The sequence below is a fragment of the Octopus bimaculoides genome, chromosome 9 (assembly GCF_046866305.1).
Source record: "Octopus bimaculoides isolate indiv1 chromosome 9, ASM4686630v1, whole genome shotgun sequence".
NCBI lineage: Eukaryota > Metazoa > Mollusca > Cephalopoda > Octopoda > Octopodidae > Octopus > Octopus bimaculoides.
In genome coordinates, this window is record NC_142936.1 from 15,465,823 (window position 1) to 15,479,281 (window position 13,459).

The 13,459-nt window shown below is 35.9% G+C and overlaps 1 protein-coding gene across 5 annotated transcripts in view; it reads right to left on the reverse strand.

Annotated features, from left to right (window-relative positions):
- The window catches only part of LOC106874612 (calcitonin gene-related peptide type 1 receptor), a 358,420-nt gene that overhangs the window by 9,161 nt on the left and 335,800 nt on the right, over positions 1-13,459 (reverse strand). For all 5 annotated transcript variants that reach the window (XM_089357177.1, XM_089357178.1, XM_089357182.1 and 2 more), the window contains 4 exons: positions 13,126-13,276; positions 7,458-7,518; positions 2,109-2,175; positions 1,434-1,516 (listed from right to left, as the gene is read on the reverse strand). In XM_089357177.1, coding sequence (XP_089213303.1) covers positions 1,434-1,516; positions 2,109-2,175; positions 7,458-7,518; positions 13,126-13,276 — 362 coding nt within the window. The remainder of the gene's footprint in view (positions 1-1,433; positions 1,517-2,108; positions 2,176-7,457; positions 7,519-13,125; positions 13,277-13,459) is intronic.

Here is a 13,459-nt window from a genome sequence, read left to right on the forward strand (position 1 = left end):
CACCGGTTGTTTACACCCCGAGCTCAAATCCAGCGGAAGTCAACTTTGTCGTTCATTCTTCCGAGTTTCTTAATTACTTGGATCGATTTAATCGACGAACCTTCCTCCACATAAATGTACCAGAAAAAGCAAGAAATTATTGTGGTTGTTTAACACCAGGTTTGCTCTGATCGAAGAGACCTATTATGAAACCTGCCTCAGCCGTGACCATCACGTTTTTCTTTTGAATTTTTATAAATACAGCCTTTAGGTGTACACTGTCAAATATACTCAACGCTTCTAAAAGCAAACTTCGTTTGTTTGTTTACGTTCATCGTAATTTGAATTTAACGTATGATAGTGTTTCATAAAGCGAGATTTCTATACATCTTAAATTTGCGGAAGAGTGTGTGGTGGGAGCAGTTTAGCTTAATTGGTCTAGAGCACCATGACGCGTAATCACGGAGGTGTGAGTTCGAGTCTTATGGCTGACCGCCAACACTTTTTTCTGCAAAATAGGGGTAGCTTATCCTGTTCAGGCTATATTGTTAGCATTATCCTGCGTTTGAGAATTTAAAATCACTTCTTTAATCTTCTTTTTCTTTTTTTAAAGATGGTAGAATTTGATCTGATGTAATTCACAATATACTATATCAACAACAACAAACAAAACACAAAGGAAAAAAACAGAAGGCGTGCTGATCACAGCTGGAATGTTTATTGATCATCGGTCTACTTAATCAGAGCTGATCCAATTAAGCAGGCCTACGATCAAAATAGTAACACACCAATAATTCAAGATATATACTCTTTAACTCTTTAACCTGTTTCAGCTTTAAAGTTGCAGTCACGCTTGGGCACCACCGTTAATGTATTAAATATAGCAGATATAATTTTTGTTGAAGTAAATAAACGACACATAGAAAGTATTATATGAGAGAATGAGACCGTCAGGTGTGGTTGTCTGGACACTGGCGATTTAGCGATTTGGACATTGAATCTGTTTTGGTGACAACTTTTGGCATTGGAGGCAAACACACACACACACACACACACACACACACACACACACACACACACACACACACACACACATACACACACACACACACACATGCAGGCACGCCCATGCAGAAATAAATACAGAGAGCGAGAGAGAGATTTCAATATATTAATTGAGCACAACCAAGATAGCTGCCTCCGTCTCTTCATACATATAAAGAGAAATAAGCTCTCACACACACACACACACACACATATAGAGCAAGAGAGAGAGAGGGAGAGAAAGAAGAGAGAAAAAAGAGAGAGGGAAAGAGAAAGAGGTGAAGGAAAGGACGAGAGAAATATTAAAGCGCCTAATGTCAAATAAGCCAGCTTCGAATCAGTGACGCCAATGAGGCTGTGCCAAAACGTCTCATACACTTATACTTATCAGAATTGAAACGACATTATACCTGTAACTGCTTGGCTCGTTTGGATGTGTTTGAAGTTGAGTGATCAATACCATCAGAATGTAGATGAAGAAAATGAGATTGCCCTGTAGATCGATAAATAAAAAGAAAACTATACAATATTGATTTATAACAACCGCCAGAGGGGGCTCAAAAAAATAATATGTAAGGATTATAAAGAAGATTGACGTACATGTGGAATAAAGGGGTCGAGAGGAAAAATACTAAAAGCAGAATATTGCTGGTTAAATTCCTGTAAAAATATATATCAAAAAAATCTCCCATCAACGATGTGGGAATCGCTCACTTGGGACGGATCAAGACATCACAAGACATCACAAGACTTCGATTACTATGTACCCCTTTCTGCAATCTCCTGGCAGAATTTATCTACTGATTTTCTCATATCTTGAATCTTAAGTCACGTGAACTCACCTTTCATCGAATTTACTGGAGAGCAACCTTTCTCACTGATCTCACCTTTCGCTTCAAGTTATACATCTTTTTCATTTGCGTTATCCCATTTTCAATAGGGCTCACTTTTTAGTGAGTGAGAGAAAGATAGATAGATAGATAGATAGATAGATAGAGAGAGAGAGAGAGAGAGAGTCAAAGGGCATACAAAATAAGAACAGACGTTTTGTAATCTGCAAAAGGTAATTATTTAATTAGACTCACGATAAGACAAAGAAGATTTGGTGTGTACAAGACCCACTCATAACGTCCAATATCATTTGACCAGCATCTGTAATGAAAATATCAAATAAAGAATGAAAATATATTTTTGAAAGCATGCAGAACGCTTTAAAAGTATTCAATGTGTATTTATTATTATATTCTTCTCGAAGAAACATTTTATTTTTACTTTTACGAAAGTCAATTGCAATTATGGAATGCCGAGAGAACTGACAGAATAGTTTTCCTGTTTAAGCATATGTCAAAGACTCTCAGCCAATTAAAGTGGTGTATAATGATGATGATGATGATGATGATGATGATGATGATGATGATGATGATGATAATAATAATAATGATAATAATACTAATAATAATACCAAAGCTTGCTTACCAAAAACTACCAGGCTAACGTTCTTCAAAACGGTTCTGACGGAAACGGAGGCTGTAATCTGTGCTGCCCAAGAGCAAGCATTAAGAACCAATTACATCAAATACAGAATAGACAACACATCAGAAAGTGATAAGTGCAGAATCTATGGACAAAATGGTCAAACCGCATGGCGTATTACCAGTCAATGTATTCCACTAGCCCAGAAAGAATATAAGAGACGTCATGACAATATAGCAAGGATTGTTCATTGGACACTTTGCAACAAATATGGACTTGACAGAGCAAAAAAGTGGTACGAACATAAACCCGAAGGCATCATCAAAAATGATAATGCAAAGATCCTGTGTAATTTTATGATTCAGTGCGATCATGAGATAGAGAATAGGAAACCAGACATAGTGTTAATTGAGAAAGAAAGCAAACGATGCTGGATCATAGATATGGCATGCCCAACTGACAAGGTATGCAATAAGGAAGAAAGAAAAGTCGATAGATATAACAAGTTAGCTTGGGAGGTTAAGCAGTTGTGGCCGTTGAAAAAGGTGGTAGCAGTACCAATAATTGTCGGAGCCCTACGAACAGTGAATAAAAATCTTGAGAAGTACATGGAATAAATAAGGGCTGCAACAAGGGTGGAGCACTTGCAGAAAACAGCACTGGTTGAAACCGCTCTCGACTACTCCGGATGGTGCTTGAAAAATAAGGGGTGTTACCTCAGTTCACTGGTAGGGAACAGCTGACACGTAGTACATCTCCAGCGTTAGAAGATGTGCAAAGATAATAAAATAATACAGCGTTAGAAGCTGTGCAAAGGCAGTAATAATAATAATAATAATAATAATAATAATAATAATAATAATAATAATAATAATAATAATAATAATAACAATAATAATAATAATAATAATACTGTACAACAAATTTCAGCGTCAAGATAAAACATAGTTCTCATGTTCATTTTATTATGAAGTTGATTGTGCCTAAATTCTAATTGTATAACAAAAATTTCCCATCACGTGACATTTTCTTGTAAATTACCGAGTCAATAACTATGTAATTAATACCAATTTCCACGACACCATAAATTAGGCCTTAGGCCTAGTTTTATATGCAGTGGTGGCAAAATAATTTTCTCTTCCTTAACTAGTGGCTCATGATTTACATTATGGCATCCTGGTGTCATAGTTTCCCAAGGTGGTCATTCTGAGCGTACATAATGTTCTGATCTGTCCATACTGTCCCACTTACAAAGGAAGCACATAAACTCGGTGTATCCAGTTTCTAGCTCATTAAGTAGGGCTGCTACTTTCAAATCCGCGCAAATTAGCCACCCATGCTCCTTGTAACTTATGCGGTCTAGAATAAAAGCGAGGTTCTCACATGTCTCTCTTAAAATGACTGAGCGGGTAATTGGAACTGAAGGCATGATGTTTTCAATGTGCAACAGAACTGCTTTTATTCTGTAAAAGGATGCATCTATGAATAACCTCCACTCATTTCGCTCATAGGTCAGCCCAAGGGCATTGATATCATTACAATCTGATATCTGATATCTGATATCATTACAATAAGTCAAGTTGTTTTCCAAAATGAAGAATTGCTGTAGATCTGCAGAACGCTTCCTAAATACTGTAATTCGAGCATCTTTATCCATCAGGTTCCATTGTTGCAGACCTGAGGCCAGGGCTTCACTCTGTTGCTTAATAAATGTTAGGTCACAAACTAGATCATTGCATTCAGATTGGGTGATGAGGTGTAGTTTCTTATCAGATTTACCACGGATTTGGACTCATATAACTATAAAAATATTGAATTTACTTTTATAATTTTCATAGGTTAGGTTGGAAAATACCTTAGAAACACCCCATTAAAATTATATCAAAATCCGTTAATAACTTTTAGAGTTGTCAGTTTCGGCCCAATCCTGTTTGCACTCAATTCCTATGGAACCATCGGTGTATTTAACGTAAAATGGTAATTTACGAGAAAGTGGAGGGACCACAGAAAGAAACGAATATTATATACTTGATTTAGACACAAAATATCCCTAGAAAAGGTTATTCTCATTTCCGTTTTTTTCCCATTCTTATACAGTGTAATCCATAAGCTGACATCTAAATACCAAAACCATGATAAGTTAACATCCAACTTTCAATTTTTTCCTAAGTAACAAACTAATATACATTATTTGTTGTTGCCTCATTGCCTCTGTCTCGTATGTGTTTTGATTTTTGTGCATTTGCCATATATATATATTTAAATATATAGTTTTAGAGAAAAGAACCAAAGTTCATGAACTCATCCATGAAAATCCACAGTCACATATAGAAAAATAATTGAATTTAATTGAGTTTTTACCTGTAAATTCGGATTTTTATCCCTATTATTATTATTATTATTATTATTATTATTATTATTATTATTATTGTTATTATTATTATTATTATTATTATTATAATATATATATATATATATATATATATATATATATATGTATATATATATGTGCAAGAGTTACGGAATGGAATAGACAAGATCCGGGGTACATAAGTTTCATAGCGAGCGGAACCTCAGAAGTGGTAAATATCCAAGCGAGGTGTGTACCACGGGTTACACCTCAGACCAAAGATAATCAAGACATTCTTGGCCTGAAGAGTAGCCTACGATATATACCTCGCTTGGATTTTTACCACTTCTGAGGTTCCGCTCGATATGAAACATATGTAGCCCGGATCTCATCTACTTCATTCCGTAATTCTTGTATTCTTATTCGCATACCCGGCAATTTTGGTCGCCTACCCTGAAATATAAAAAGAACTTTTTTCAGTTTATCGTATTCCGATACCGAAAAAAAATCCACAATCTTCCGTCTCAATAAACTAATATTGTCCCTAAAAGCTATTTTTTGTATTTACTACGGATTGCTTGAAGCTAATTTTCTTCCTACACCACGACCCCGTGATTTTACTTATATATATATATATATATAAAGGAGGCCACTATGTGGACTGCCAATGTGCTAGAAGAAGATCACATGTCATGTGTCTACTAAGACCGGATAATTCTCAAAGGGAATTTAGCGAAGTAACAAAAACGTAAAGCGGGCAAGGCGAGTGAAAATTACATAAAAAATCTAATTATTTGTAAACATGTTTCGAAATCAATAGATTCTTACCGAAAATATCTGTTTCTCATCAGTACAAACTGTTTGTTTAAATATAATTTACAGGATCGCAGACTAAGTTGTACGTCACAATTAACGCACATGTGTACGGTTCTGTACAATTATATTTGTGATACAGTAATCCTTTGAGATTTAGATAATTTTTCTGAATCTCTCTGATTCTTTTAATGTGCTGGTTACCTGGTATTAAATTGATATTAATTAATATCCAATTTTTACCCTATTGTTTAATTTAATTATATATATATATATATATATATATATATATATATATATGAGGAGGAAGAATTATGTAACATTTGAAGAGTGGATGTAAAAAGAATTAGATTTAAAAGAAAAGATGAAACTAAGAAAATGAAGCAAGAGTTGAAAGAAAATCTTCGAGAAATAGTAGAAATGTGTTATATTTTATTAGCTATGTAATGGATATGAAGATCTGTTGCGAGGAATATATAGATTAGAAATAGTCTATATAGAGGAATATATAGATTAGAAGTAGTATATAGTATACAGGTTAATTGGAGAAGATAAATGACATTGGAAGATGGTATATAGATTATGAGAACGGTAGAATGAAAGGAAGAAAAAGCGCAAGAAGTGAAATACAAAAGAATTGAAAAATAAGCGAAAAGGAGGAAAAAATGTGTATACATAACTATATGTCTACGCTTGTACATGAATTTGTATGGCCTTCGTTTTTGCCATCAGAAAATTCTATATTGGAAAACTTCAAAACCATGTTTCTGTTTGAGTACCAGCTCAGAAATGTTTAGCAATTATAACCTCAGATACATATTTAGGTCATCTTGACTTTACTCACTTAGGTCTTCTTCATTGCTAATATCTCTATCAGCAACACATCAACAAGCTATATAATTTACAGAATTCAATCTCAAACGATAATAATTAATTCTATCATTACCGCGTGGGAAGTGTTACAGCATATTTCAAAGCATTTTCAAAGGAGAAACCACCGGTATGACATGGGGAATGTTAGATGAAGAAAAGACATTTAGGAATGGATCAAAGTTTTGCAGCTACTGTCTTACAGAGAAATTCCACATCATTTGATACCCTGTCAACTTCAAATTAAAAAGAGAGCTAATTCTTAACGATTTTGAAAGAGCACTATCCTAATGCATAATGGACGTAGCAAACATTAGGCAACTAACTAGTTTGCTTACCAACCACATGGTTCTGGGTTCAGTCCCACTGCGTGGCACCTTGGGCAAGTGGATTTGGTAGACGGAAACTGAAAGAAGCCTGTCATATATATATATATATATATATATATATATATATATATATATATATATATATATATATATATGTATGTATGTGTGTGTATATGTTTGTGTGTCTGTGTTTGTCCCCCCCAACATCGCTTGACAATCGATGCTGGTGTGTTTACGTCACCGTAACTTAGCGGTTCGGCGAAAGAAGCCGATAGAATAAGTACTAGGCTTCCAAAGAATAAGTCCTGGGTGTCGATTTGCTCGACTAAAGGCGGTGCTACAGCATGGCCGCAGTCAAATGACTGAAAGAAGTAAAAGAGTAAAGAGAGAGTATCACTACTAATAGTCTTTTGTTTTCAACCTGCCGACATGTACAGTCGATTGAACAGAAGAGTGGTTTTGGAGGGTAATCAAAATATATTGCACACGAAAACACACACACACATACGCACACGCACAAACACACACATAGATTGAAGTAGGAGGACGAGTAGACATACACAACGTAGATAAAATTAGCTTAAATGAATATAGCTTACAATTTGTTGAACATTGTTCCGCGAATTGTGGCATAAATTAACGCTGGTACCAACGGGAAAACTGAAGGAAAAGAGCACAAGCCATATATACAAAATTAGGTTTTTGTATGCATTTAATGCAGTGGCTATTAAAGAAAAAGTTAAGAAAAATTATGTGATGAAAAAGAAAAAAATATCTATACTATTCAATAATCAGGATAGATCATATTTGTAACAAATACGACTGACAACATACATTTTTCTGATCTCACCAGATAAATATAGGTTACACCTGTTAAAAAGTAATATTGAAAGAATATTTTAAGTAAATGTACAAGAGAGTCCACTGGTTGGCGTAGCAGATAAAAAAAAAAAACGTCTGTTCCGTTCCAAACTAAATACAAAGAGCAGAAGGAATTATGAAGAATCTTTAGCAAAAACAAAAAGAAACAGGATCTTTTTTAAAACGGGGGCCACATTTTTCATTAACGAAACACTTTGAAACTTGGAACACTGGTAGAATGTGTCATATAAAACATCTTTTTCTCTTAGTCTTCTTTAAAAAAAAAGAAATCCATAAATTATTCCATGTTAAAGTTGTCGTATTTCTGTAATTTCAACCAATCACTGACGTCCATTCAGCCGATATACATTAAGTGCCGACTACATAAACAAACGATTCTGAAACAATTAATCCTAACCCTAACCCTAACTCTAACCCTAACCCTAACCCTAACTCTAACCCTAACCCTAACCCTAGGGTTAGGGTTAGGGTTGGGGTTAGGGTTAGGGTTGGGGTTAGGGTTAGGGTTAAAGCAAATTTAAAATGAAAAAAGCAAATAAAACGAAGAATCGTTTGTTTATGTAGTCGGCACTTAATGTATATCGGCTGAATGGACGTCAGTGATTGGTTGAAATTATCGAAATAAGACAATTTTTTACATGAAATAAATTCGAATACAAAAATATTTTTCTGTTCTATAACACAAAATAGATAAGTATACGAAGTTTGAAAGTCTTTCGGTACCAAAAACACTACGTAAAACATTAGTGAAAAATGTGGCCCCCGTTTTAAAATAGATCCAAGAAACAAAATAAATTAAATTAAAGCGTAACCAGAAACTTCAATATAAAGTATTTGAAAGAAAAAGGCTCCCTGTATACATACATACATACATACATACATACATGCATATCTAACTCTTCGAAACGCTTAGTTTTAGAATGGTGGCAGCTGATGAAGGAAATGTTCTCTATGTGGCCTGTGTGTTTTCTGTACTCTGTTTATCATTTTGTCCACGTTTTTTTTGCAACGTCCTGTTCCCAGATATGCATCTATATATACATGTAGATGTAGGTATGTACATACATGTACATACATGTACGTATATATGCATATACTCACATATTATTTGTATTATATATATATATATATATATATGTATGTATGATGGATTCTCTTGTCGTGAACGTCGTCGTAATCGGCGGAATGCCAGTTATGTATGTATGTATGTATGTATGTATGTATGTATGTATGTATGTATGTGTGAAGGCGCTTGATTTAGTAACTAGGACAACTTGTAACTACATAAACACCTACAATTAGCGAAAGTATGGTAGATATAACTAAGCTATACATGCTAACAGATGATAGCTGGCAGAACAATACATATACACGCTACTGATTGACTACCATAGCAATGCTATCTTGTGCATGCAAAACAGCCTTTTATGTAAACACACTTCAGCGTAGAGAAGTCAGCTCACAATGCCACATCTGCGAGATTTCATGAAGAAGGGGTCCTAATCTAAAAAGGAATTAAACACACACACACACACACACACACACACACACACACACACACACACACACACACACACACACACACACACACACACATCTAACAATTGGGAGTGTGGGCTAGTGGTTAGGGCGTTACATTCACGATTGTTAGATCAGGGGTTCGATTGCCAGACTGGGTGGCCCGTTGAATCTTTGAGCAAAGCATTTCGTTTCACGCTGCTCCAGTTCACTCAGCTGTAAATGGATAATCCTGCGACGAAATAGTCTTCCGATCAGTGGGGAATGCTAGCCTGTCCGCCTAACCAGCATGGTGGCATCATTTGAAAGCTAGAACAATGCGAAGCGCATTGTGACCAGCGATGTATAATGACATCCGATATATATGGAGTGGCTGTGTGGTAAGTAGCTTGCTTACTAACCACATGGTTCTGGGTTCAGTCCCACTGCGTGGCACCTTGGGCAAGTGTCTTCTACTATAGCCTCGGGCCGCCGAAAGCCGTGTGAGTGGATTTGGTAGACGGAAACTGAAACAAGCCCATCGTATATACGCATATATATATATATATGTATGTGTGTGTATATGTTTGTGTGCCTGTGTTTGTCACCTCAACTTCGCTTGACAACCGATGCTGGTGTGTTTACGTCCCTGTAACTTAGCAGTTCGGCAAAAGAGACCGATAAAATAAGTACTAGGCTTACAAAGAACAAATCCTGGGGTCGATTTGCTCGACTAAAGGCGGTGCTCCACACAAAAACGAAAAGTGTCACTGAAGAGGTCACGGATGTCTGACGAAAGATTTCCGGACAATGGGCATGAGTTAAAATAATAAAATAAGGACAGTAATAAACGAGTGAAGAAAAAATATATAGTGCGTGTGTTTATTTGGCCCCCCCAAAAAGACCATCCCGAAACACAACAATATATCTATCTATCTATCTATCTATCTATCTATAATGATTTTGTTCAGCATATTCCCCTCTCAGATTCACATACTTATTGTCGGTCCTTCAGTTTATGTAAGCCCTGCAAAAGAACTCAGAGGGCTTGGCGTCCAACCAGGCCTTTCGCAATACTCTTAAAGTCAGGAACTTTTCAGTACTCCTTTGTATATATATATGGATTTATAAATTCACACTCACTCAAACTGTTCATTGTATTTTGTGATTGGCAAAAATATCTAGAAGAAAACGGCCTTATAAAAAGGATCGATACATAGTATACGCAACAGTGCAATAAAAATAATTTTAAAAAAACTATTACTGAGTTTATTTTTACTTTATATTTATATATATTTTCTATTTCATTTAATTATCATTTCTAATCTTTTACTAAACCTTTTATGTTGTTGTACGTATTCTCAAAAATAATGCTCTGTTAAAGATTTTTCAATGTTGAACTATTTATAAATGTTCTGAATTTTCAATAACCTCTCATTAAAAAAATATATCTTACTTTAGTATTTATATTCAATTGTTTATTTTAAATTCTTACTTAATTTTAAACTATATATTTTTTTCTATTTAAAAAAAAATTATTTTATCTTTTTATATTTTTGTGGCTTCTTTAACTTTGAGCCATTTATAAATGTTGATTTCCGATGTTTATTCTATTCTGGGCTCCAGATGGGATACAATAATTATTGCTGAAAGTATATTAGCCTTAAGGTGATTCATTTTAAATTAAAGGATATACATACATACATACATACGCAGATATATATTCATACATACATACATATCCATATACAAACGTACATATACGTACATACACAAACACGTACACACAAATACACATACATACATACTTATACATATATACATACATACATGCATACATATCCATATACATGCGTACGTACACAAACACACACGTATATACGTATATACACAAACACACACATACATACGTACATACATACATACAGGCATACATACATATATACATACATATACACACATGTATATATATGCGCAAAAATATAATTTATGTTGAGGTATGCATAAATATTTACTCTCTCTCACTCACATGTATATAAACTCACACAAGTATATCTTTATAAATATACATACGTATATATACGTGTATGTATGTGTGTTTGTGTGTGCGCGCGCGCGGGGGTCCTACACACACGCATATATATCACTGTCACTGTATCGACCAGACTAGTGAATGTTCTTAGACACCGCTGGCCACAATGCGCTTCTTCGCCAAGGTGAAGCCTTCTAACGAAACCATCCTGCTGACGAGGTGGACAGGCTTGTTTGTTTCCCTTTGAATGGAACACCAGTCCGTCGCAGGGTTATTCATTTACGGCTGAGTGAACTGGAGTAACGTAAAATGAGATGTTTTGCTCTCAAGTACACAACACAGCGCCGATGTGGGAATCGAAAGCAGGATCTTGTGATCGTGTGTAAAACATCCTAACCACTAGACCATGTGTCATCGCAATGGAAATTAAGACATACATATGCGTTTGCATACATTTATATTTATGTGCGTTTGTATGTGTGTGGACAATGTAGTGCACAATGTTAAAAAAAAAAAAGGTGAGGATGATTACAGCTGAAACACCTTTTGAAGGCGGTGAGCTGTCAGAAACGTTAGCACGGCGGGCGAAATGCTTAGCAGTATTTCGTCTGAGTTCAAATTCCGCCGAGGTCGACTTTGCCTATCATCCTTACAGGGGTCGATAAATTAAGTACCAGTTACGCACTGGGGTCGATGTAATCGACTTAATCCCTTTGCCTGTCCTTGTTTGTACCCTCTATGTTTAGCCCCTTGAGGGCAATAAAGAAATAAGTATTTCGTCTGCCGTTACATTCCGAGTTCAAATTCAGCCGAGGTCGACTTTGCCTTTCATTCTTTCAGGGGTCGATAAATTAAGTACCAGTTACGCACTGGGGTCGATGTAATCGACTTAATCCCTTTGCCTGTCCTTGTTTGTACCCTTTATGTTTAGCCCCTTGAAGGCAATAAAGAAATAAGTATTTCGTCTGCCGTTACATTCCGAGTTCAAATTCAGCCGAGGTCGACTTTGCCTTTCATTCTTTCAGGGGTCGATAAATTAAGTACCAGTTACGCACTGGTGTCGATGTAATCGACTTAATCCCTTTGTCTGTCCTTGTTTGTACCCTCTATGTTTAGCCCCTTGTGGGCAATAAAGAAATATGAAACACCTTTGGCAATAGATCTATTTGATCACGACTGACCTGGGGCTAAACAACCACCAACACCACCACCGCCGCCGCCATTACTACTACTACTACTACTACTACTACTACTACTACTACTACTACTACTACTACTACTAAGGAAGACGATGTTATAATGCAGTCTCTCCGTCGATTTTGGAACAGCTCCGAAAAGCAGGCAAATATCCCTGAAACTACATCTCATCTATTCCACCACAAAGTACCCAATGGTTAATGTGTAATCCGGAATAGCCTGTCTGAATAAAAGATGGGTTGGTCATATCCCCAATGCCTTTGAGCATCGGCCTAGTAGATAAGGAATGGCAATGGTCAACCATTAGCAACAACAACACATGAAAAAAAATCAAAACGACCTCTTTTCATATTATTGCTGGTGAAATGAATGTGCAAGTGGCCGAGCTCTCCACAGACATGCATATCCTTAACATAGATCTCAGGGAGATTCAGAGTGACACAGAATGTGACGAGGCCGGTCCTTAGAATTACAGGTTATACTCATTTTTACCATTATTCCACAGACTGGAGTAACGTGAAATAATGTCTGTTGCTTTAGGATACAACGTGAAGCCGGGAATCGAACTCACGATCACGAGCCGAATACGCCTAAACAATAAGCCACGCGCATTCACTCATCTCGTATTACTAACAACATAACTAAACTTCAACACTTACCCCATACGAACAAGTAATATCCTATTAAACGTTTTGGTTGCTTAAAAGTAGCAGTAAGTAGACGGTACAGGTAAAATCCTTCGATGAACATACAGCTGAAGTTGGTGTTACGGCAGTATCGCGTTATGAAGTACAGGAACCGGCAGCCAACCTGAGGCAAAATAAGAAAGAAAAATTATTCTGTTCAGGATACAGCGTCCTCTGCTGGCAGAGTATGGCACTAAGGATAACATAAGATTTACAAATTGGTGATTATGAGAAAGTTAAAAATGACCAGAAAATTATTGTTGTTATTGCTGAAAATATAGGGTTTGTTACCGACGCAAAATGTAGC